The 27,708-nt window shown below is 35.5% G+C and overlaps 1 protein-coding gene across 3 annotated transcripts in view; it reads left to right on the plus strand.

Moving 5' to 3' along the window:
- Positions 1 to 1,209: 1,209 nt before the first annotated feature.
- The window catches only part of LOC125859761 (uncharacterized), a 35,615-nt gene continuing 9,116 nt past the window's right edge, over positions 1,210 to 27,708 (plus strand). For 2 of the 3 annotated variants that reach the window (XM_049539575.1, XM_049539574.1), the window contains exons 1-8: positions 1,210 to 1,402; positions 2,030 to 2,130; positions 2,928 to 3,022; positions 3,791 to 3,868; positions 3,957 to 4,111; positions 4,425 to 4,473; positions 4,550 to 4,658; positions 5,287 to 5,384. In XM_049539575.1, coding sequence (XP_049395532.1) covers positions 1,377 to 1,402; positions 2,030 to 2,130; positions 2,928 to 3,022; positions 3,791 to 3,868; positions 3,957 to 4,111; positions 4,425 to 4,473; positions 4,550 to 4,658; positions 5,287 to 5,330 — 657 coding nt within the window. In that variant the 5' untranslated portion in view covers positions 1,210 to 1,376 and the 3' untranslated portion in view covers positions 5,331 to 5,384. Of the gene's footprint in view, positions 1,403 to 2,029; positions 2,131 to 2,927; positions 3,023 to 3,790; positions 3,869 to 3,956; positions 4,112 to 4,424; positions 4,474 to 4,549; positions 4,659 to 5,286; positions 5,385 to 17,617; positions 17,883 to 27,708 lie in introns of those variants that run through there. The other variant, XM_049539577.1, reaches the window with a different exon arrangement.

Here is a 27,708-nt window from a genome sequence, read left to right on the forward strand (position 1 = left end):
ACAATGAATTGATTCTTGTGCAAACATGAATTTTAGTTGATAAAAGACAACAAAATTTAATTGAAATATCTCATTCATACCCTATAAAAAGTGAATTCTACTATGTAACTTTTGCACAGTTGAACAATTACCTAATTAATTTGTACAAATTCTCTAACAATTACTGACAAATTTCACCTTTATTTCTTACACTTGATTGATTCCATGCTAAGATCACAAACTAGTCATGTTTACTTCGTAAATCTTTTTGACTGTAAATATAAATCCTCACAAAAAAGAACCCTCTCTTTTACTTTTTTCATCCCCTTTTACTCGTTAATTTATAAAAAAAAGGCGTCTTTCCAGTAATTTTAAATTATTATGTAATTTTTTCTTAGTGTTAGAAATTCTCCGCATTTTCTATATGATCTCTTTTAAAAAAATTTAATTCTTCACTTTGGAGTTAATAAACAAAGGAAATTTCTAGGAATAAATTTGAAGTCTCTGACCATACAAGGTCCTAAGATTATCTTCATAAACATTTTGAAAATATTCATTGAAAACACTTTTAGAAATGTTCTCAAATAGTTAAGAATTTAAATTCAGATCCTTTTTAAAATTTGGCAAACAAATCAATTTTCTTAAATATACAATTACCTGACACCTTAAAATTTTTTCTATTAAACTTCTCTCAATATTCTTTTCAGGAAAACTTCTAAAATTGTCCAATGACTTTAAGAGTCACATGGATAAGAAACAAATAAATTATTTCTGCCTCGTACAAAAGGTATAAAAGGAAAATTCTTAAAGGAAAAAAAAGTGTAATATGAATTAATTGATTGAAAAAGAAAAAGCTTTAAATCTTAAAGAAAATCTTAGTTGTGGAGACGAAACAGGAATACTTTTTATTACCATGAATTCTTTTGTGCATATGGTTTTTATTTTATTTATTAACCAAATTATTGCTCATCCTTCAATTTACTGCATTGTTTACCTGCCATACTTTTTTTCTGTACACACTTTATAATGAATTTTTTTCCATTTTAACAATGAAAATTTTGATTTCTTTTTCTCCATCTCTTTTCTTTCTCAATCTCTTTAAGTCAATACAATTGTTGGTATGTAAATTATCATTCATTTGATTTCCATATTTTTTATTACACACTTTGTAATAAATTTTTTCCCATTTTAATAGTGAAAATATAGATATCATTTTTCTTTTCTTTTTCTTTATTTGGCATCCATTTTCTTGTCTCTTTTATCACTCAATATTTTATAGTCAATAGTATATATTGTCTGTTTGTGTCTTTTCTTCCATTTAATTTTTTGTAGAAAAATCCTGTTAACTAATCTATCTTCACTCTCATTTTATCCTCTTTCTCCATTTTCTTTGGATCATGGACTCGGGGAATTCTCAAAAGATGTGAGTACAAGTTTATAAATTTTTATAATATACGTTCTTTTCTCCTTTTATGTTCTCTTAATTTTAGGCTTGAATGTTTTTTTCAATCAGAGAAATTTATGTAAAACGTGCTTTATCTTGGAAAATATTTTTTTGGAGAAATTTTTTCAATAGGGTTTTGATGACATTTTTAAGTTTTAGAAGTTGAAAGGAAAGGTATGATTATTTGTTAAGGCAAGTGATACAAAACAAGCGTAACATATAAGAAAATAATATTTCACCAAGTGGAAGGGGAGCCTTGGAGTAAGTGGTAAAATTGTTGCATTGCAACCAGAAAGTCACGGGTTCAAGTCGTGGGAACAATCTCTTGCAAAAATGCAGGGTAAGACTGCGAAAAATTGACCTTTATGTTCTGGTCCAATCTGTTGCAATAAAGCAGGGTAAGATTGTGTACAATAGACCTTTATAGTCCGGTCCTTCCCTGAACCCCGTGCATAGGAGGAACTTTGCCTTTAATTTTAGATAGTATATGGTCAAATTTGATTCTTTTTCCTTTTAATTAATATTGGAAGGCGTCTTCATCGAGAAAATGTTTTAGGGGAAAACAATTTACATCAAATTAATGAGATTCTTTTGGAAATTCTCCAGGCTTGACAAGTGCATCTATGATTACTTTGTTAAGAAGGGGATGCGTGAGTCTGCCAAGGAATTCGCGAGTGAAGTTGATGTTGAAAATCCCACAGATGATGGTAAGTCTTTCTTTAAATCTATGGCAGATTTGAACTCTTTAATCGTGATTATCATTCATTAAAAGTTGTCTCCGCATGACCTATAACTCAGGGTGAGACGCTAAATTAGCCACTGCTGCTTGGGTTTGGGTAGACTTCCTTAGTCACATCCCCTTGGGGTGTGGGCCTTTTCTGGACTTTGGGTGAATGCAGGATGCTTCGTGCATCGGTCTACTCTTTTATTGATGATCATGTTATTTCTAAGAACCTTGTTATTCCTTTGATTTCATTTTAGTTTTTATATGGTGTTTGACTAGACACATAGTTTGAGAAAAAAAGAAAGTCTTGTGACACAAATTAAATTTATTCTCTCTATGTTTGTATTAATGTTTCATTGGCCCACAAAATTTATGAAAGACCTTTGATAGATGTGGTCTAAAATAAGCTTTAAACATGTGTGACTATAAATCATCATAGTAACGTGAGAATGTTAAAGTATTTTTAAATATACAAATGTGACATTTTTTGGGGACAAATGAAAAAGTAAAGTATGCCATATAAATTGGGTTAAAGAGAGTGTAACATACCAAAAGTATCCTTACAAATTGAATGGAGGGAATGATAGATAATGCCGTTCTTTGAATGTTGTGGTGCACTTATTCTAGGGTCAATTTTTTCTTGAAAATGCTTTCCGTGTTTATGAAATTGTATTAGTTGCTCTTCTTTATTTTGGAGGGACGTGCACAACATTGTGACTGATCATTTGATTTGTGGTTATGTGCTAATGTACAATTATTTAATTCTGCGATTTGTTTCAGCTACAAAATCTCCAGGGTCATTTCTCACGGACTGGTGGAATGTGTTCTATGATATGCTCATCTCTAATCAGTCCGCCCAAGATCCTTATGCTGAGGTATTCCCTAAACTTTTCTAGTTAAATTTAGAGAAAATGGTCAAATGCCCCCTCAATGTATATCCGGATTCTCAACTACACACTTTAATTTTATCAAGGTCCTATCACACCCTGTACTGTTTAAAACTGAAATTATTACCTCGCTAAATGCTTAGCTGGCATAGTGAGTGTGTTTCACTCTCTTTGGGAGAGTGAGCATCAAAAACTATTATTAAAACTTTATTTTTAATATCTCTTTTCAATAAATATATGCATTTTTAATTTTTTTTTTCTTATTTGTTTTCTTTCTTCTCGAGCAATATAAACAAATCTCCCATCTTTCACCAACTCTAAGTCGTGCTGCCACCACCATCTTCACCGGATTCACTATTGTTGAATCTAAACAAATTTTCTAACTCAAGTAAATCTCTTGCAAAATCAATCAACCTAAATCAATTGTAGATAAGTTTACATATATTTATATCACCCCAAAATACTTTGGATCTGATTTGAGAAAAGTTAGTATGGGTTTACTTCAAATCCAATTGACCCACCAAAAAAATTTTATTTTTTTACTAATAGTTCCTTTAATTATTAATCTCAAATCTCAATCAATCAACTATATCTCAAAAATTGTAGCTATTAATCTCGTTAATCTCAAAAATTAGTAAAATTATTTTTTTACTAATAGTTCCTTTACTTCAAATCCATTTGACCATTTTCTCTTAAATTTATCTTCTTTTTGAGACTATTATAATCTAAATGAATGTTTTTTTCTAAAATTATCAGGCTGCACGTACTATGGACAATGTGGTACCTCAAGTCCCTTATGCTGTGCCAACATCTTCTTCTCATTCTGTTACACCAGTTAGCTCTCCTACGATGCATCGTTTGGTCTTAATTTTATAGATTATAATGTCTCCCTTGTGATGTCACTCTTTTGTCCGAACTATAGGCACATAATATATCTCTTGTGGTGCCGGCATTTAGTCCTGAGAGATCACAAGAGCCATGCCATCTGAGGATGCCTGAGGACGAAGTGACACCTAAGTTAAGATTTCTTGACGTGGATCGTCCGAGTCAGGGGGCGGCGTTTGTAACTGATTCTAGGTAATAACTTGTTATGTTTATTGCTAATCCGAACCAACGTTTCTGCACTTGATGTATTTTTTTTTAGTGTTTGTCTTGTTCATGTAACTTCATGTTATATCTGTGCTGCTTTGTTCTTGAAAAAATCATGTGTCCATTGGGTCTTGCGCAATGTAATTATGACCGTAAAATTGAATTTATCTAATTCTCTGTGTTAATCTTCCTAGATAACTAGTTATTGCTATGATATTGCATAGTGCAAGCATCAATTTGGTTGTTGAAGTTGGTGAATCAGAAGATTTCTAACTCTTTTAGATTTTCTTGTGTCATGCAGCCGCCTGATGGAGCAGATTCCAAATATGCCTCAACAGTGGGAGGCCAAAGTATGTTTACATTTCTGATACAACAACAATTTTTTTTAATGTTGTGACATAACTGTCAAGGTTTTATTTCTTCCAGGATGAGGGAGAGGGACAAGGCATTTACTTTGACCAAACTATGCAGATGGAACCAAATGGCGATACCCCTAAAAATTTTGTGCTTCCGGTGCCAGATCCTTGTGAAGCAGGTTCGTTTTATTGTTTTCAAATACCTTGCATTAATGTTTCAGAATATCCTGACTTTGGTCTTGATAATACATGTGAGCTCACCTAAGGTAGTTTCCACTCTTATATGTTGACTTAACATGCATTAAGGTCATAACTAAAATCTGCAAGAAAAGCCTCCTTCATTGGAGGAATCAGTTGCATACTTTTTCAGAATTCTCAGTGCCTTGTGCAGAACGTGCTCGTTGTTGTATGCATGTAGCAATTACCAACACAAAATTAATATCGTTTTTAACTTTGTATGTTCGATCATGAACATCAAGTATTTTTATGGATTAGGTTAAAGCCTCGTTCATGTCCAGCTTTAAGGATATGAAATATTTCCCCTAAGAAGAGGTTTTATTTGGTGTATACAAGAACTCTGGATACATGACTGAATGTATCTATAGCCTAAATTATTTGGTAATTGCAGATGTGAATAAAAGAATTGCTTATGTGACTATGTGAGAATGCTTTTTGACCCAAAATAAGAATGCCAATTTTTGTGAGTGTATGAAAATGTTGGTCTGTTTTTAGTTATTCAAGGACAATTAAACAGTTCTCTATTATAGCGGAAACTCATATCGGATTCGCTGCTAATCTTCCTATCAGGCTCTTCCACCGGCTCCTGCTCTGGAATGCAGCAAACTCCCTAATCAAATCAAGATCTCTTGATTTCCTGATCTTTCTCTTGGCATGGAATTAAGAAGGTGATACCTCGAGAAAGCTTGCAAATCATTAGCTATTATACAGTACATGTAGGCTACAGCCATGAGGAAAGACAGATGCATTTTGTTACTTCTTGATTGTTTTAAGGATTTATTTTTTTTGTAATCCAAGCTTTATCATGGGTACTTGATTGTGAGTGGAATAACATTCGATGTTGTTGCTTTCTCCTAATTGTAAAATGGCTGTTTCATATTTTTTAATCAACTTGGAGATTTGGGAGTAATAGTTCTTCAAGAAGCATCAACTTTTCCTTCAAGTGGTAAGAATGATGTATCTAGGTAGGGTGATGTGTATGCAGCCTTAAAGTGCAGTGCACAACAAAACAACATACCCAGACTAACCCCACAAGTGGGATCTAGGTAGGGTGATGTGTATGCAGCCTTAAACTGCAGTGTCTTGATGTAAATGCTAAACTGCTTATACATTTAAATGAGGCATAGAGGTTAGGTATTAATAGTGAGAAAACATAACATTGATGGCTTCAGGCAAGAGCGATTTAGGTTAAGGTCACAGGCAACATTTGGTATTTATATAAGTGGTCTTGATCAACTATACTTGAAGTAACATTATACTGATGGTAGTTAAGCTTTTGTGAATTAGACTCCAAATACTATTAAAGATATTGATGATCGATGTTTGAAGAAACATTATGTTGATGGTACTTGTATTCAAGTCCATTATTAGGCTTATATAAAAGATAGCATTCTTCCTTGGTCGTGAATAAGATGTTCTTATATTAGCAGAGAGTCTAGTTGATCAAATCTACAAGTTTAGTGTCAAAATGATAACGGCATCCCAGTGCATGAAGCATCTTGCGTTTACGCTGGATCCGGGCAAGGGCCATACTCCATTAATGTAGGTAGGCAGCCTATCTTGATGCTAACATCAGTGGCTGATTTCATGGAGACAACTTTACAGTTGCTCCATGATTCCCCTTCTTACTGTCAAAATGATAAAACAACATAAAGGGACTGTGCCTGCTTTGCTGCAGATATTTTCTCGAACAAGTGATTTGTGGCTGTGGTCTCTTGAGGTAGAGACCACCTCAAGAGTAGAGTGCATAGATTGACGAAAGTTTCTGCATTGCGATATAATATTTAATTCACATAATGACATAATGACATAATGAATGGGGACATCCTATCTGTGCATCATTTGGTGGATAAGACAGGAGGGAGAGTAAAAGAAGAAGGGGAACACTGATTGGTTAAGGGGAAAAGAATGTTAGCTCAATTAGCATTGAGTTCCTGAACACCTACTTGCCCGTCCCTATTTAAACTCGGAAAACAATGACTAACACATAAAGATTTGTGTTGTTAAGTATTAGAAATTTGCCTCACTGCCTTTCCATCGGATAAGACTAGGAATTCTTTCTCACAAAGGGAAAAGGATGAACTCTACTGAAAGAGGAAAACCTTAACTATTACCTAGCTCCTTAAGCTTTGAGCACCATGCCTTCCATATGAAAACATTAGTCTTTTTGGCCCACTTTCATCATTGTTGATGTAGTGATCACACCATCAAGCAAGACTAGACCATGACGTTACAATGTTTTCAAAAGCAAGAAATACAAAAAAGCAACAAGATCATCTATGGGGTTGAAGCAAAAACGAGAACTGACTTTCCTTGGGGTGAAGTGCACTAAGTACAAAAAACAACAAGATCTTTGGGCTTGTAGTATAGTGAGAACTGAAGCTCACATTTAGTTGATGTATAGCGCACAAGTTATTGAAAAAAATACCAACATGTATGAATGTAATGCTATAATAAAAGCTGATAGTAATCCAACTCCTTATAGTTTAACCAAAAATTGACCGCTTATCGTTGGGATTATTTTGCACGTCATTATTTAGAGCGCACGGCTTCGCTTATGAAGTGATAACTCCTCGTTTATCTTGTTTTATCATTAAGAGGAAAAACATTGACCCATAATGACACTTTGAGACTCAATGGATCTTATCATCATATTGCCATCATAACATGTGTGGTAGTTGTTTTTTTTACTTTGTTCCCTTCTATATTCTTCTAGTAGCTTTCGATAATGCCAAAATATTTCTAACTACCCTTTGTCTTTGCAACTAGTCTAAAACCCTTTTATCTAGGTCATTCCAATTTCAACAAGTTATTACTAGATGGGCCCGACTCGGTACAAAAAGTGGCAGAGGATGTTATAAACTAAATAGAAATATTCCATTTGTGACTGTGAGAAATATATGGGGAAAATATTATTGAATTGTAGTTCTAATTATTACATAGAGAACCCTATTTATCGACACTATATAATACTATTCCTTACCAAATAGGAGACTATAAACTATTTCTATTTGGTGTAGGATTGTGTTTACCTATTCTATTCTAACACTCCCCCTCAAGCTGGTGCATACAAATTATATGTACCTAGCTTGTTACAAATGTAATTAATACGAGGACTGGTGAGGGACTTGGTGAAGATATCTGCAAGTTGATCATTTGACTTCACAAATTTGGTAACAATATCACCTGAGAGTATCTTTTCTCTTACAAAGTGACAATCAATCTCAATGTGCTTAGTCCTCTCATGAAACACTGGATTTGATGCAATATGAAGGGCCGCTTGATTATCACACACAAGCTCCATATGATCAATTTCTCCAAACATCAGTTCTCCAAGCAACTGTTTGATCCAAACTAGCTCACAAGTTGCTACAGCCATTGCTCGATATTCTGCTTCTGCACTGGATCGAGCAACCACACTTTGTTTCTTACTCTTCCATGACACCAAATTACCTCCAACTAAAACACAATATCCGGATGTAGAACATCTATCAAAGGGTGATCTTGCCCAATCAACGTCTATATATCCGGTGATATGCTCATGGCCTTGATCCTCAAAGAGTAGTCCTTTACTAGGAGCTGACTTTATATATCGCAAAATACGAACAACTGCATCCTAATGACTATCACAAGGAGAAGTCATAAACTGACTTACAACACTCACAGGAAAAGAGATGTCCGGTCTAGTCACCGTGAGATAATTCAACTTTCCAACTAACCGTCTATACCTTTCAGGATTACTGAGTTGCTCCCCCTGTCCTGGAAGGAGTTTAACATTTGGATCCATAGGAGTGTCAATGGGTTTACATCCCATCATTCCTGTCTCCTCAAGAATGTCTAAAGCATACTTGCGTTGAGAAATAACAATACCTGATCTAGACTGAGCAACCTCAATACCAAGAAAATACTTTAGTCTGCCGAGGTCTTTAGTTTGGAAATGCTGAAAAAGATACTGCTTCAAATTAGCGATACCAACTTGATCATTGCCGGTGATAACGATATCATCAACGTAAACAACCAAATAAATACACAAATTTGGTTTTGAATGCCGATAAAACACAGAGTGATCAGCGCCACTACGAGTCATGCCAAACTCCTGAATTACTGTGCTGAACTTTCCAAACCAAGCTCGAGGAGACTGTTTCAGACCATAGAGTGACCGACGCAATCGACATACAAGGCTACTAGACTCCCCCTGAGCAACAAAACCAGGTGGTTGCTCCATATATACTTCTTCCTCTAGATCGCCATGCAGAAAAGCATTCTTAATGTCCAACTGATGAAGAGGCCAATGACGAACGGCAGCCATAGATAGAAAAAGACGAACTGATGCTATTTTGGCTACAGGAGCGAAAGTGTCACTATAATCTAGCCCAAATATCTGAGTATACTCTTTAGCAACAAGGCGAGCCTTAAGCCGATCGACTTGACCATCTGGACCAATTTTGACCGTATAAACCCAACGACAACCAACAGTAGACTTACCAGTAGGAAGGGAGACAAGCTCCCAAGTACCACTCGAATGTAAAGCTGACATCTCATCAATCATAGCCTGCCTCCATCCAGAATGAGAAAGTGCTTCTCCTGTAGTCTTAGGGATGGAAATAGAGGACAAAGATGATACAAAGGCATCATGGGGTGAAGATAAACGATGATAGCTCAAGAAAGTATAATGTGGATTAGTATTTCGATTAGATCGTATACCTTTTTGAAGTGCAATCAATTGACTAGCAGGAGGCAAGGCCGCAGTGGGAGCAGGGTTCGGTGCATGCATGAATCATTGGAGACTATTGCTGGACGGGGATGCCAATGGTAAGTTAGGAGTGGTGGCACTATAACTGGAGATAGAGAAGATACCGTAGGTCCCTCAAAAGTCGGTACAGGCAAGACCTGAGGGATGGGCAATACCTCAGAGATATCAGGATGATCAGAAAATGTGTAGTAAGGTTGAGATTCAAAGAATGTTACATCGACAGGCATAATATATCGGCGGAGATCATGTGAATAGCAACGATACCCTTTTTGAACTCGAGAGTAACCAAGAAAGACACATTTAAGAGCACGAGGGGCTAATTTATCTTTTCCTGGGGCTAAGTTATGAACAAAACACGTGCTCCCAAATACATGAGGAGGGATAGAATAAAGATGTGACTGAGGATATAGTATGGAATGTGGAACCTGATTCTGAATAGAAGATGAAGGCATTCTATTAATTAAATAACAAGTTGAAAGGACTGCATCACCCCAAAAACGCAGCGGAACATGGGATTCAATGAGGAGAGTGCGAGCAGTCTCAATGAGATGCCTATTCTTTCTTTCCGCTACACCATTTTGCTGAGGAGTGTATGGACAAGATGTTTGGTGAATAATTCCTTGGTCAGACATAAACTCCTGAAACTGGGATGATAAGTATTCTAAGGCATCATCACTACGAAAAGTACGAATAGAAACACCAAACTGATTTTTTATTTCAGCAAAGAAACTTTTGAATATAGAAAATAACTCAGAACGATCTTTCATTAAGAAAACCCAAGTACATCTTGAATAATCGTCAATAAAACCAACAAAATAACGAAATCCTAAGGTGGAACTAACTCTACTAGGACCCCAAACATCAGAATGAACTAATGAAAAATAGACTCTGAACGACCCTCAATACCACGTGGAAATGTGGCACGAGTGTGTTTCCCAAGTTGACACGACTCACAATCTAATTTGGATAAACTAGATAAACTAGGCACCATCTGTAGCAGTTTAGATAGACTCGGATGTCCCAATCGTTTGTGAATGAGGTCCGGAGGATCTGTAACAGAGCATGCTGTGAAGGAATTTGAAGAGGTAAGATAGTAAAGGCCTTGTGATTCATTTCCTGTGCCAATCGTCTGTCCCGTACTGCGGTCCTGCATGAGAAAAAAATCATCAAAAAAGGTTATACCGCAATGTAGGGCACGTGTCAAATGACTAACAGATGCCAAATTAAAAAGAGAACCAGGGACATAAAGAACAGAGTCTAGAGTGACAGAAGATAAGGGTGTGGCTTTTCCAACCCCTTTTGGTTTTGTTTGTATCCCATTTGCCAAAGTAGTAGTAGGAAGAGTTTGTGAATAAACAATATCTGACAGAAGTGATTTGTTACCAGAAACATGATCAGAAGCGCCCGAGTCCATGACCCATGATCCATGAGTATTAGACTGTGCAACACAAGCAAAAGAATTACCCGCAATAGCAACATTATGTTGAACAACCAAAGCTACTTGTGGAGACGTTTGCTTACTTGCTCGATATTGAAGGAACTCATCATATTCTGATTGAGCAATATGAGCATTATGGGATGGTCGATCACGTGGAACAACAACTGCTTCTTGTGAAGATGTATGCTTACTTGCACGATTACGAAGGAACTCGTTATATTCCTTTAGAGTAGCAGGATCATAACTGGGTGGTGGACCATGCAAATTATGACATATGTCACGAGTTTGTCCAGATTTATGACAATAACTACACTTGGATCGAGGTTTTCCAAAACGACCTCCTCCTCATCGATTCTCCATAGATTGATATGCTCGTTTTTCTATGGTTTGAGATGCGAGAGCAGATGAGTCAATGGTCGGTGATGAAACTACTTTGTGGCTGGGAGGCGCGGCAAGACGAAGTAGACGAGAGAATAATTCATCAACTGTAGGAATGGTAGGACTAGCTAAAATCTGATCACGCACTGAATCATGGTCAGTAGAAAGTCCAGCAAGTGTAAGAACTAGAAACAACGTCTGTCTGTGTTCTTGTTGTTTGTCCACATTTGTAGTGATTGGCATCAACATGTCAAATTCCTCCATGACTGTTTGTACCTGTCCCAAGTAAGTAGACATATCGGATTCTTGTTTCTTTAAGCTAGTCATTCTAGATATCACATCATAGAATCGAGATATATCATTAGTATATACAGCACGAGCCTTTTCCCAAACTGAATAACATGTTTGGGATGAGCGAAACAAGGGCATCAACTTGGAATCGATAGATCGCCATAGGAGACTACATAATTGAGCATCAACCTTCTCCCATTGTGCTCTGACTTTATTATCTGTCTCACTAGCCTTTGCCTTTTCATCTACCACACAAGTATTGTTGGTTAAGTGATCTTGAACGCCTTGCCCCTTGCACCATAATTCAATCGAGGAAGCCCAAGCTAAATAGTTTGAGCTTCCCATTAATGGTTCTGAAGTGATCATAGCACTTGAACTACCTATATTCTTGGAGCCAAAAATATCAATCCCTAAAGACATATTATGAATTTAGAGAGAAAAAAAAAAACAGACAAGGATGGTCGGAATCTGGAAAAAAAAGGGTGCAGTCGCCGGAAATTAGGTCTGACTGCCTGAAACTAGTCGGAAAAAGAAAATAAATATACAGTCTGCCTTGGAATGGAGAGGCGACCTCAATGAAAAAAAAATTGGTCGAAAACATTGGCCGGAAAGTGTCGCGCTGGTGCGTGGTGACGCAAGCCTAGAACTGCCGAAGGCGCGTGGGGGCGCGTGACAAGGTGAAACTCAGAGGAGCCCACTGGGGTTTGCTCGCTTGAGTGTTCCGTACCTCGTGGTGGTGTGGGTTTTGGCACAACACTTGTAAAACAAGACAACAATGCAAACCAGCCGTTACAGTCACCGGATTCTGACCTTTTTTTTTTCTTTTTTTTTAAAAATATTTTTGGGTAAGTTTCTCACCAATGCTCTGATACCATGTGAGAAATATATATTATTGAATTGTAGTTCTAATTATTACATAGAGAACCCTATTTATAGACACTGTATAATACTATTCCTTACCAAATAGGAGACTATAAACTATTCCTATTTGGTGTAGGATTGTGTTTACCTATTCTATTCTAACAGTGACTTCCTTTCATTTTCGCTAATAATCATCCTAAATAGAACATAAAATTTAAGAGATACACAATGAAGTAAAGCGCAAATTATGGAAAACTAAAAATGCCAAACATGTATGATTTAATGCTATAATAAAGTTGGTATTAATCCAACTCCTCATAGTTGAGCCAAAAATTGTCCGCTTAAGGTTAGGATTATTTTGCTCATCATCATTCGAAACGCTTGGTTTTGCTCACGAAGCAATAACTCATCGCTTGGATTTCTATATCACTTTAAGCGGTGAAGCAATTACTTTTAATAACACCATGAGATTGGATTTTGCCATCATAACATGTGTAGAAGTTGTTTCTCTTTACCTTGATAGATTTCTATATTCTTCGTGTAGCTTATGATAAATTCAACATATTTTAAACTACTCTGTCTTTGCAAGTAGTCTAAAACCCTTCTACCTAAGGTCATTCCAATTTCAACAAGTTATTACTAAGGGGTCCGACTTGGTACAAATAGTGTTAGAGGATGTTATAAACTAGGTAGAAATATACCATTTGTGACTTCCTTTATCTTTTTTTTTTTTGGACAAAAGTAGTGTTGTATTCCTCAGCATTAAGGGACGCTGGTCATCTTCAGAAACTTTTCACAAGAAGAGAAAATAGAGTCTAGATTTACAAAGCTCCTAAGAAATCGACAAATTCATCCATTTCCTCTATACAGTTCTCCTTACACCAAAAAAATAATGTGACTAGACAGCTCCATTTTACATCATGAATAGACTTAACTTTGTCTTCAAAGCATCTCCCATTTCTTTCTTCCCACACTGTCCACCAACTGTAGGAAGGTATCATCCGCCACCACTTCTTCTGGCTTTTGCTGCCACCTCTTCTGATCCAACAACTCAACAGGTCAGCTGTGTGCTCAGGCATTGTTCACTCTTCGTTAGTGAGAGTAAAGAATGGATGCCATAGTTGAGCAGTAAATTTGCAATGCAGGAACAAATGGTTATTTGTTTCCCCAATTTCGTTGCACAAAAAACATCTAGGTACAAGTGTCCTTCCCTTCTTTTGGAGAACTTCTTGAGTGAGACAAGCCCTTCTGACCACCAACCAAGCGAAACATTTGATTTTAGTAGGGGCCTTAATCTTCCATAAGGACTTCCAGAGCTTTGAGACTTCCCCATGTGTTGAGCAGCTGTTTTCCTTCTTGTAAAGTCTGTTCACCAAGAGGATGCCATCTTGTGTGTATTTCCATCTTAAAGAATCTGGATTAGAAGTTGTGCCAGTGAAGACCCCTTGTACATTCAGCATGTTTGCCACCTTCTCCACTTCCCAGTCGTTAAGGTGTCTTCTAAATGTTAGGTTCCAACCTTGGGGAGACCAACATTCCCCCACTGTAGCTTCAGGATTGTAGCTTAATAACATTAAATCAGGGAAGGATTCCTGCAGAGTGGACTGACCTATCGAGAGATCTTTCCGGAAGAGAGTTCTGAGCCCATTTCCAACTCTGATTCTGGTATTTCCTTGCATTTTTGTCCATGTTGATCTGATAGCTCTCCACACACCAACATCATAAGTACTGTTGACCTCATTGGTGACCCATTGACTTTCTTGACCATACTTGTGAGAGATGACCTGTTTCCAGAGTGAAGCTTCTTCCTCACTAAACCTCCATAACCACTTCATGAGAAGACACTGATTTTGTAAGTTTAGGTTTCTGATGGCTAGTCCTCCCTGGTTTTTGCTCAATTGAGTTTCCTTCCACTTCACTGAATTGTATCCCCACCCTTCTTGTTTCTTTTCCATAGAAAATTCCTTCTGAGCCTGTATAATTTCTTAGATACACTGGAAGGGATAGGAAACAATGACATCACGTAGGTGGGAAGGGAGTCTAGGACTGAGTTTATAAGAGTGACTCTTCCTCCAAGTGATATGTACTGAGCCTTCCATTGAGATAATTTTTTCTCTGTCTTCTCTATGATGTTATCCCAAATCTCCAGATCATCATGTTTGTTACCAAGGGGCATGCCAAGGTAAACAGTTGGGAGTTTGTCCACCCCACAACCTAAGATGCCAGCCGGAGTCTGCATGTGGTTTACCTCTTTGATGGGAAATAAATTGATTTTCCTCCAGTTTACCTTCAAACCAGATACAGCTTCATAAACAGTTAATATCAGTCTGATATGCCAGACCTGCTCTTCTATAGGTTCACAAAAAATTATAGTGTCATCTGCATAAACCAGGTGACAACTGACCTCCAGATCACCCACACCATGGCTATTAAGCTTGAAACCCCTTATCCAATTCTATTGGAGAGTTGTTCTAACCATACTGCTGAGTCCTTCCATGGCTAGGATAAAGAGAAAAGGGGAGAGGGGGTCTCCTTGTCTAAGTGCCCTTTCGGAGGGAAAAAAACGTAAATGGAGAACCTAACAGTTTTAATGTAGAAACTTATCCAGTTTAGCCATCTATTTCCAAAACCCATTTGTTTGAGGAGATTTAGGAGATAGTTCCAGTTGACATGATCAAAAGCTTTTTCAATGTCTAGTTTGCACATTAGACCAGCCACATCTCCTCTGGTTCTTGTGTCTACTCATTCGTTTGCTATCAATGCTGCATCCATTATTTGTCTTCCCTTGATGAATGCCATTTGATGTCTGTTGACCAAATTCCCTATGATCTTTTTCATTCTCTCAGCTAATGCTTTGGCCAATATTTTGTACACCCCAGAGATCAAATTGATTGGTCTGAAATCTCTTAATTCTGCTCCTCCTGCTTTCTTCGGAATGAGGGACACATAAGTAGCATTCAAGACTTCTTTCAAAAACTTGGTGGTCATAAAACTACTGCAAACTCCCAAAAGGTTAGGTAGAAGTTGATTGGGAAACCATCAGGCCCAGGGGCCTTTTCAATAGCACATGACTTGATGGTCTCTAGGATTTCCTCTTCTTCAAAATTCCTTTGCAGCCATGTCTGATCTTCTGTGGAGATGACTGGTGCAACTTGGAGATTGAAATCAGGTCTCCAGTGCTCAGTCTCTTTGGACATTTTCTGGTAGAAAGTTTGAGCATTATCCTTGATGACTTCTGGGTCAGTGATAGTGAGACCCCTTACTTGTAAGGATTCTATGGAGTTGCATCTCTTGTGGGCATTGGCCATTCTATGAAAAAAATTGGTATTTTTATCACCTTGTTTCAGCCATTTAACTCTTGATCTTTGTCTCCAAGCTATCTCCTCTCTCTTGGCAACCTCCTCAAACTCCATAGCTAGATGTGATTTTTGCAAAAGCTCATCATCAGATAGGGCCCTTTGGTCTTGAAGAGTTTCCCAGTAGCTGATTTGTAAAAGGATCTCCTCTTTCTTTTTCTTCCAGTTCAATCTGTGGCTTTTGCTCCATTGTGTCAGCTCTTTTTTAAGGAGCTTGAGCTTGTTTGCCAAATTGTAAGATGGTCTTCCTGTATTTGGAAAAGAGTTCCACCATTCCTTCACCTTGTCTCTGAATCCCTCAATTTCTAGCCACCAATTTTCGAATTTGAAGTAGGATTTTTTGAACTCCCAGTCACCACAAGATAGTAGAATTGGGTTGTGATCAGAACCCAGTCTTGGGAGCAGTGTCTGCTTAACCTGAGAGAATCGGTCTTCCCATTCAGGAGAGTATAGGAATCTGTCGATTCTGGATGCACTATTCTGGCTTTCCCCTCTTCTCCAAGTGTAAGACCCTCCAAATAAAGGAGGGTCTACCAATTTTAAGTCGTTGATGCAATCAGAAAATTCAGCCATTGCCCCATTGATCCTATTACAGTTTGTCCTTTCACACACATACCTAGTCACATTGAAGTCACCACAAACCACCCAAGGCCCCTCACAAAAAGTTTTGCTAGTAATTAGCTCATTCCAAAGGTTTCTTTTGGTGACCCTATTGTAGTCAGCATAAACTGCACTAAGGTACCATGTCATCTCCTGGTTTATGCCAATAAATTTGCATAGAATCGATTGGTTTCCAGAGTTAATCAGTTCTCCTAGCCATTCTCTCTTGTCCCACGTAATCAAAATTCCACCGCTGCTTCCCCTGGTAAATGCACTTCCCCTAGCCATCTATTAGGGAAAGATAAAGGAAGTCACCTTTGGTTCTAAGATCGTTCTAAGTTGGTAAACTGAATTTCTTTAACAATCGTCAACATACTCCCTCTGTTCACTTTTTCTTGTCCACTTTGGACTTTACATGCCCCTTAAGAAACAATGATTAGTATGAGTTATTTACTGCAACACCCATATCAATTGATGTATAGTCTTAGGTCTTGGAAATGATTTGGGGAGTAAGTAATTAGTGTCGACGGTAAAATAGAAAAACAATAATTGTCTTTTATTGATATGTTAAAAGTGACTAGTAATAGTGAAGATTTATTTTTGGAATAGGGGACAAGTAAAGTTAATGGAAGGAGTAGTTGGTAGAGACTATAGGCCCTGAACGGAAAATATTATGTGGGCTTTGGTTCTCTAAGAAGTTCTATATATCACTTGTGCACCACGTAATTCCTGAAATTGTACAAGATTTTACAACCATTCTTCAAACAAGTGAAGTTCTCAAATCAGCTTTTCAATTGTCACTATTTAGGATCACTTGGCAGGCAATTAGGATTATAAGTTCACATGGGACCAAATGAAATCAAGTGAAAACAAGAATTGGTCGCAGATTTAAGTAATGGTAAGAGTTTACTCTGTAAGTCCACGAATTTCGGGTGACTTAAAACTTTTCAGTTGGCGTGATTTAGTCAAACTTATTCAATTGAAGGCTCTTGGAATTGTGTCATACTGTTTACATGCGTATCTCGTGGTCTACCTCATCCCTCGCCAACACAAGGTGGATTTAATTTAAAATCCTAATGCATTCTACCGGGCGAAAAAAAAAATTCTTCCATATTTGTTATTAATTAAATTTAAATTACGTATAACGTCTTGAATGATCAAACTGGAAATGAACTGTTTTATGCTATCAGAAAATTTTAATGTGCTGTTTTTCATTTTTGACAGGTGCTATCAGACTAAATCAGCTTTATCAAATTATTATACCAGTGCCATCCTGTGCAAAAACCTATACAATGTGGGATTGCATCATAGAAATCCACCAAAACCAACCACTTTTCAGGTAAGTTTCCTTGCACCGAAAGAAGAAAAAGAGAGCAAGGTATGATCTCTAACCAATAGAATGCCACTCACTTCTTTCTCCTACAAGTAAGTGAAGAACTGTGGTTATTAGGAGCTGTAATTGATTCTGAAGCTGATGCTTAGAATATGCTCTTTTTTGCCATTGGCTTACTTATTGAGTTGCGAGTTACCTATCATCTCTGTATTTTACCTCCAATTTCATTTTGAAGATTCCTTTAAGCATTTAGGATAAAATGGGAAACCAAGCGAACATACGTGGAAAGAAGCAGGAAAATAACACGCAACCTTTATGAGTTGGATCTTGCCAAATGTTTGGTCAGGTGAGTTTCTTTACTTTTGCATATTTGGTTCAGAAGAGTCACACACCCAGTAGATTCATGCTACGTTGTTTAGTTAAATACCGCGGGTCGAATGTATGTGTTCCTATTGATTTTTCACATCAACAGAAAAAGTTAACATCACGTGCATGTTTAGTTCAACTTTTCGGTAGTTTGTTTCTGCTGTCATTAACTGTCAATTTTTTTCGCCATAGCTTAGTACTTCCAAGTAGAAAGAACAACTGTCGAAAACTGTATCCTGTTCTCACAGGAAAACTCACGTCAAATAGCAGATTGGATAAGCTAATATTTTCTTTCTATCCAAGTTTGGTGATTTTAACAAAGAAAATGGGGAAAATCCGAAAATATAACTCTCAACTTGTGATTTAGAACGGATTCTTGGGCCTGCTCAGAGGTGAATATATCATAGAACCCATCCCACCACTCTGCTAGAGATCCCCTGGAGAATTGATTGTTAAAACAAATTCCAAAAGTAACTTAGAATTCTTGGGCATACTTGGAACTTTTTTAGCCATCAGTTCTTGAGAGGGATTTTTGGCGAATTGGGGGATGTGTTCCAGATATATTCATCTTTAGTCTCCAGAGCATGTTCAAGAATCATATGCTAAGGTGTCACCTAAACTTTTCAAAGTTAAATTCATTTCTTTGAAGCAATTATAATTTGAATGCATGAATCGTGAAACTCTCAGGCTACAGTCATTGGAAATACTTCTATATTATATATACCTTTTGTAGTGTCATCCTTCCCTTTTTATTTTGTGAGACCAAATATCTCTTTTGCGATGTAATCATTTGGTCTTAGTTTTATAAAATCTAATGATTTTCCTTAGTATTTCATCCTTTTGTTGCAACTAGTTTTTTGACACGTGCGTTGCACGTGATTACCAATTCCAAAAATATATGTTATAGTAAATATAGTATTGCTTATTATAGTGAAGATTTGAATAATAAGCTTAGCAAAAAATAATATTGCAGATTTTTTTGTGAATGTTCAATGTGGATCGTTCTCTTTTTCACGCAAACCTATGAAGATGGTCAATGAAAATTTTTATTAGTTAAATGCAATAATGTATATATTTATTTCAATTTGATGAGGTTCAATCATGTAATTAGTCTTATCTCACTAATATTATCTTATAGACATTATTTGTTTTGTATAGGTGCCAACTTTTAATATAATATAGAACAAATAAATAAATACAATATAAAATATAGAATAAATACTAAATTTGGTGTTTTAAGTTGGGAGTATTATAGTAATTTAACATTCAAGTTAGGGAGTTCATGCTTTTGAGGTAGTATAGATAGATTCTATGACACCCAATATGTTCATTGTGATGCTATACTTTAGTCATGAGTCGATGTCAGTATGGTTGAACATCTAGCAAAATATTTCCTATTGAAATTAAATGTTCAAATGATGCAAGGGAAACCTGAATAAAATATTTTGGTGAAGTTCTGCAAGAGACAGGTTACCTCATGTACGTGCAAAAGAAGTTACATCCAATTCACTATTTCTTGAGATGACTAAGTCGCGTAGCATGGTGCCATCAGCTGACAAACTTTCTCTCTATCCAAAGTATATATAATTTATAGTAGATTTGAGTTTAAATACTGCAAAATAGATGGTTGAGCAACCCTATGATAGAGGTGCGTTGGAACTCAAGGTAGTGGAGCCCTCTGGGGAGAATAGGCTGTCAGGATGACTTAAAGTTGAAAAGTGATTGCTGTAGGTTTCAGATTGTTCTTCTTTTGCAGTTCGGTTTTGACTGATATGTGGTAACTATGCTGAGGACAATATAGACTAGCATCAGCGGCGTTTTTTGTTACTGGTTATATTCAAGATAAGAAGTGTATGGGCAAAACCGTCACACATACTGGCACAGGTTAGTGATCCGAATTTGGTTTAATCTTTGTTCATTATTGGTTTGCTTGGTCCAGAAATGAAGTTGGTTTGCTTGGTTGGCCATGTCTACTGCATGTCTATTAGGTGTATCTCACATACTTCTACTATGACAGTCCCTGTGCTGGTGAGATCAAAATATGGTCCATGAATATGTGTTTTTTTCTTTTCTAATTTGTAAAGCCTTGATTTAGAATTGTATCAATAATATCTTATTGTTCTGGCAGCCACTATGTGCTAGAGTAAAAGAAACTTTTGTAAATTGCAAAGTTTCTCATGTAACACTGCAAAGGATTGCGCCTGTGCGCTTCTGTGCTTGCATTTTCCATCTATGTTTGTCATTTATATCTTCAATGTGGATTCGTTTGAAGCTTTGATTTTCACTGTTCTCTCAAGATAACGAGATAGCGTAATGTTAGCAGAATTACGGTTCTAAGTTGCTTCTGCTTTTCAACTTCATATTTGTGTAGGGTGTGTGGAAGCCTTGGATGCTGATCATTACTTGCAAGAGCTCGATGACAATGAAGGTAAAAGTAATTTGATTGCATTATTGAATTAGAATGAATGTTTGTTGCAATAAGAACATGGCCTCTTCAGGTTTCCTTATCCAGTGGCGGAGCTAGAAATTTCACGAAGGGTGTCCAAACATTACATAAGCAAAAAAAAGTTGATGAATGGGTGCAGTGAAAAATTTAAAATCGAATTACGTAATCTTAATATATTTTTTTATGTATAAATGTTCCAAAATTTTAAAAATCAAATTGCATGATATGTAGCTTTAATTATTTGTGTTTAATTTAATATGAAGTAAATGAACAAAGGAAAAAAAGAAAAGAAAGGGGGTGGTTCAACTTAAAATGAAATCATTTTAATAATTACGTTTAAGTTTTATTTCAAACTTTGATGAAAAGAAATAAAAAGTCAAATTCATTGAAAATTCAATAAGCTTTATTAGATTTTTAAGTTATAGATTTCTAACAAATTTACTAACTATTTTTTAGAAAGTCCTTTAATTGCCTTAGATAATTAAAGGAATAATAAAATAGGAGCTCTTAAAAATGATTATAAAAATAATAAATAGGAGCTCTTAAAAATGATTATAAAAATGAGTAGCTACTGGGGATTCGAACCTGCGCACATGGGCTTCACAAGTGAGCCTCCATCCGCTGGGCCGCAGTGGCTTATTGAGTCAAGGCTGTCCAAAGTATTAAATTTAAGTATTTTGAACAGCATTTTACTTAAGTGTACGGTATAATTTTCCGATGAAGGGTGTCCAATTTGGATACCCTCAAGACACTGTAGCTCCGCCCCTGCCTTTATCGATGAATGATGAATGCGATGATTCGTATCAGCTTTACTGCAGATCTGTATTGTGTCCATAGTCTTCATGCTGTTGCAAATGTTGTGATTTGGGAAGCAATATCTGCATGTAATTTTATTAATTTTGAATGACTTAGAATTAAAGAACAGATAAATAGAGAATTGAGCCTAGGATTTGCAGAGGCAAAAACATCCATTTCTTAGTGTTGCCAATGTTAACAGAACGAATATGTATCTTTGTCCTGCAAAATTGAGCGTCAACGGAAAGAGACGGTATTATGCATTTTTAAAAGTAAATAGATGCTGCTTAGTGGTTGTGTTTCCATCCTACATTACGAAGGTGCAAAGTTTCAATCTCACCAATGGTGTTCTTTTCTTTATCTTCCTCTCCTTAGCTATTTAACAAAGATTACTTTCCTTGAAATAGCGTTTAAGATAAACATGATATTAAGAAAACATACACGGAAAGAAGTAGGGAAGTAGCACACAAGTTTACATGTTTTGTTCCATGGATATGATGAGTGCTTTGCTCTTTGCATGTCTTTTCCAGAAGAGTTGCCAAGAAAATTTATTGCTTTGACCATACAGAGGATATCGGAAATGCCTAAAACTTAGATTGTACAAATGATGAATTTGAGCTAGTGGTACAGTAGATTCGTGCTAATTTGAGGTTTCTAATTCTTTGTTCTGATTGATTTTTTCCTTTTATTGTACCTGTAGAGGAAAATAAGGCCCGCCAACAAGTATGTAATCAAGAATGGAGCTTAACTGTCAGTCCCCTGAATTTTTATAGCATCTGAAAGTTGACTTTATCTGCATTGTTCATTATAGTATTCCGTTCAGGTTCATCTTTAAGTTCGTTTGTTCTCAGGGAGCTTGCACTGCTGCCCCTGCTATTGACTATCAATTGTCAAGTCCCAGTTTATGAGTACAAATCAAAAGAAACAATTTTCAAAGACTTCATCCTGTCCGTGACAGGATGTTTTACCTAAATTGGCCTGGCAGCTAAAGCTTTTCAGCGCACAATTTCTGCCCTTGCAAGTTTTAGTGATTTCAACGATAATATGCTTACACATGTTGGCTTAAGGGAAGAACATGCCAGAATAAGCTGAATACTCATAAGTGATCCCATGATCGTAACATTTAGTAGTTGTTTTGGTTACGATATCCAGTGTGAATTTGTTTCCAGAATATTTTTGGTCATTGAGATATCTTTCTGCAACTTTGTGCATGATTTTATCAGTATTCAAGGGAGAAATGCAACTTAAAATTCTAATGTGAAATGTGAGAGCTTTATGCAGGATTACGAAGAAAGTGAAACTCTTCAAGGTGAAGATTTACACAAGTTTTCAGCAGAAACATCTTAAAAGTTTGGTGATACGCAGGCTAAAGGAGAAATTAAGGATTTTTACTTTTATCATACTAGATAGGGGGCACAACGGGGTTCATCCAAACCCCCTTTTCCGGAAAAATATACTTCTTTTTTTATGTTTATAGAGATAGATATTGAATTCCCTTGTCTTCTTCGTGTCCTTACTTTTATATATATTAAACCCTTTTACTGAAAATCCTGGTTCTGCCACCATCTTGTAGTTGTTCAGAAAATGAGGCAATGCATGGAAATTTCTTAAGAACAACTTCAGGAATGAAGTGTTTGCATGTAATGCCTGTTTCTCCACGGCAATGTCTCCCGTGTTTGTTTCTCCTCATCCCCTACTTATTCTGAGGTACCTTTTCCCACCTGTTTATTGTTTTTGGTAGATGATTATGATATTTTTTCCAATTATTTGTATGACATAGTTTGATTAGTTATGAAATTTATTTAACATTGGTAGTATTAAGCATGACATAATATTTGTCTGTTCAAATCCAGTTAGCTTTGACTCAAACATGTATGTGTGTATCTATAACATGGGCTTGTGTATGCGTTTAAATAGGGGCGAAGTTACAAGCCTGTATACTACTACTTCACAGAATCACCGAACCCAGTAGCTTTAGCCTTGCCCGCATCCTGAATTTGTGTTTAAAAATTTACTTAACATTTATAAATTGTTTATTAGAACTTGTAAGTTTGTCTTCTCTAGATTGAAGAAGAAATCAGAGACTAGTACTGCAGATAAAGTACAAAAGAAAGCTCATGATGTGAAGACAATGACTAAAGACACGATGGATTCTATAGAGGTTAGGTTATATCGTTCCCTCTGTTCTGATTTATGTGGGCACGAGCTTTAAAAAAGAAGGAATTGACTATTAGTACTTCAATTAGTTTGAAAAATGATTCCTTAATGGTAGTGGTGAAATTGTTTTTTTGTTTGTTTGTAATTCCCTTTTAAATTGCTTAATTGAACAAGTAAAAGAAAAAGTTAATTTTTCTAAATTGACAAGTAAAAGGGGTTGAAGTAAAAAAGAGGAGTTTTTTGTGAGGATTTATATTTATAGTCAAAAAGATTAAAAAAGTGATTATGACTAGTTGATGATCTTAGCATGGAATCAAGTGTAAAATATAATTGGTGAAATTTGTTGGTAACTGATAAGGGGTTTGTACAAATTAATTAGGTAAATGTCCAATTGTGCAAAAGTCACATACTTGGTAGAATTTTATTAATTTTTTTTGGTTTGAGTGAGGTGTTTCAATTAAAATTTGTTGTCTTCTGTCAACTTAATTTATGTTTGGACAAGCATTCGTTCATTGCTTTGTTCTAAGAATTGAGCTTCCTTCTCTTATTTGACTTTGATTTACAAAACAAAACTATCATGCATCAATTCTAAGCAAGAAATTACATTCAAAAAATAAAAAATAGCTACACTCAAGTGACGAGTTTGTAGCTAATTTTTTTTTTTTTGTAGTGTAACTTTTGCTTGGGAATGATGCAAAATAGTTTTGTTTTGTAGAGCAAAGTCAAATAAGAGAACAGAACCCAATTCTTACAATTAAAATGGAACAACGCAACAAATAAATTCTTGTGCAAACATGAATTTTAGTTGATAAAGGTAAAGAAAAATTCATTGAAACACCTTACTCAAACCCCCCAAAAAAGTGAATTCTACTAAGTATGCGACTTTTGCACAGTTGCACAATTACCTAATCAATTTGTACAAATTCTCTAACAATTACCGAAAAATTTCACCATTTATTTTTTACACTTGATTCCACGCTAAGATCACAAACTAGTCATGATCACTTCTTAAATATTTTTTAACTGTAAATATAAATTCTCACAAAAAAAGAACCCTCTCTTTTACATACATCATCCCCTTTTACTCGTCAATTTATAAAAAATAGTGTCTTGCCAGTATTTTTAAATTATTATGTAGTTTTTTCTTAGTGTTAGAAATTCTCCGCATTTTCTAAATGATCATATAGTTTCTAACTAGACCAAAAGACTAGTACCGAGTAGTGGACCTAATGTAAATGTATCATCATTATTAAAACTTTAACCACAGCTAATTGGTATCGCTTACATAGATTATTTATTCTTATTGCATCTTATTTTTTGGTAAGTCTATGTGTTTTTAAAGAGATCGTATGTATTTGAAAACAACTTCATTTCATGTGATTTTATGCCTACCTCATTCTTTTGAACACATACAAATTGGGTTTTCTTCTTCTTTTCACTATTCCATGATCCTCTTTTAAAAAGTATTAATTCTCCACTCCGGAGTTAATAAACAAAGGAAATTTCTAGGAATAAAATTGAAGTGTCCAAGCATAGAAGGTCCTAAGATTATCTTCATAAACTTCTTTAAAAATGTTCATTGAAAACACTTTAAGAAATGTTCTCAAATAGTTAAGAATTTAAATTCAATTTTTTTTTAAAATTTGGCAAACAAATCAATTTCTTAAATAGATAACTACCTGACACCTTAAAGTTTTTTCTTTTAAACTTCTCTCAATATTCTTTTTCAGGAGAACTTCTAAAATTGTCCGATGACTTTAAGAGTCAAAGGCATAAGAAGCAAATAAATTATTTCTGCATTGTACCAAACGTATAAAAGGAAAATTCTTAAAAGGAAAAAAAAGTGTAATAAGAATTAATTGATTAAAAAAGAAAAAGCTTTAAATCTTAAAGAAAATCTTAGTTGTGGAGACGAAACAAGAATACTTTTATTGCTATGAATTCTTTTGGGCATATGGTTTTTATTCTATTTATTAACCAAATTATCACTCATCCTTCAATTTACTGCATTGTTTACCTGCGATACTTTTTTTCTGTACACCCTTTATAATGAATTTTTTTTCCATTTTAACAATGAAAATGTAGATTTCTTTTTCTCAATATCTTTTCTTTCTCAATCTCTTTAAGTCAATACAATTGTTGGTATGTAAATTTTCATTCATTTGATTGCACATGCCATATTTTCTATTGTACACACTTTATAATGAATTTGTTTCCATTTTAACAATGAAATTGTAGATTTTCTTTTTGCATCCTTTTCTCGTCTCTTTTCTTTCTCACTCACTTCAAGTCAATACAATTTTTGTTTTACAAATTTTCACCCATCATTTATTTGATTTCCATATTTTTTATTACACACTTTATATTAAATAACCTTCCATTTTAATAGTGAAAATATAGATATCATTTTTCTTTTTTTTGCCTTTATTTGGCATCCATATTCTTGTCTCTTTTATCACTCAGTATTTTCAAGTCAATAGTATATATTGTTTGTTTGTATCTTTTCTTCCATTTAGTTTTCAGCAGACAAATCTTGTTACCTAATCTATCTTCACTCTCATTTTCTCCTCTTTCTCCATTCTCTTTTGGATCATGGCCTCAGGGAATTCTGAAAAGATGTGAGTACAAGTTTATAACTTTTTATGATATATGTTCTTTTCTCCTTTTATGCCCTCTTAATTTATGCTTGAATGTTTTTTTCAATCAGAGAAATTTATGTAAAACGTGCTTTATCTTGAGAAACAATTTTTTGGAGAGATTTTTCAGTAGGGTTTTGATGACATTTTTAAGTTATAGAAGTTGAAAGGAAAGGTATGATTATTTGTTGAAGCAAGTGATAGGAGACAAGTGTAAGAAATAAGAAAATAGTTTTTCACTAGGCAGAAGGAGAGCCTTGGAGTAACTGGTAAAGTTGTTTCAAAGCAACCAGAAGGTCACGGGTTTAAGCCATGGGACCAATCTCTTGCAAGTATGCAAAATAAGATTGTGTACAATAAACCTTTGTGGTCTGGTCCAATCTCTTGCAAAAATGCAGAGTAAGATTGTATACAATAGACCGTTGTAGTTCGGTCCTTCCCTGAATCCCGTGCAGCGGAAGCTTTAGTGCACGGGGCTGTCCTTCAGGCTTGAATTTTAGATAGTATAGGGTCAAGTTTGATTTTTTTCCCCTTTAAATTAATGTTGGAAGGCATCTTCATTGAGAAGATGTTTTAGGGGAAAACAATTTACATCAAATTAATGAGATTCTTTTGGCAATTCTTCAGGCTTGAAAAGTGCATCTATGATTACTTGGTTAAGAAGGGGTTGCGTGAGACTGCCGATGCATTTGCGCGTGGAGTTGCTATTGAAAATCCCACAGATGATGGTAAGTCTTTCTTTAAATTTATGGCAGATTTGAACTCATTACTGTGCTTTAATTGTGATTATCTTCTTTAAAAGTTGTATCCGCATGATCTATAACTCAGGGTAGACTGCCTAGGTCACATCCCCTTGGGCTGCGGGGCTTTTCCGGACGTTGGGTGAATGCAGGATTCTTTGAGCATCGGGCTACCCTTTTAGTGATGATCATGGTTTTTTAAGAACTATGTTATTCCTTTGATTTCATTTTAATTTTTGTATGGTGTTTGACTAGACACATAGTTTAAGAAAAAAAGAAAGTCTTGTGGCACAAATTAAATTTATTCTCTCTATATTCAAATTTATGTGTCATTGGGCCACAAAAATTATGAAATACCTTTGATACATGTGGTCTAAAATAAGCTTTAAACATGTGTGACTATAAAATCATCATAGTAACGTGAGAATTTTAAAGTATTTTTAAATATATAAAGGTGGCATTTTTTGGGGACAAATGAAAAAGTAAAGTATGCCATATAAAATGGGTTAAAGGAGTGTAACATACCAAAAGTATTCATACGAATAGAATGAAGAGAATGATAGATAATGTCATTCTTTGAATGTTGTGGTGCACATATCTAGGGTAATTTTTTCTCGAAAATGCTTTTTGTGTTTATAAAATTGTATTAATTGCTCTTTTTTTATTTTGGAGGGATGTACACAACATAGTGACTGATCATTTTATTTGTGGTGATGTGCTAATGTACAATTATTCAATTCTGCTATTTGTTTCAGCTTCAAAATCTTCAGGGGCATTTCTCACGAATTGGTGGAATATGTTATATGATAAGCTCATCTCTAATCATTCCTCCCAAGATCCTT

This window comes from Solanum stenotomum, chromosome 3 (genome assembly GCF_019186545.1).
Source record: "Solanum stenotomum isolate F172 chromosome 3, ASM1918654v1, whole genome shotgun sequence".
NCBI lineage: Eukaryota > Viridiplantae > Streptophyta > Magnoliopsida > Solanales > Solanaceae > Solanum > Solanum stenotomum.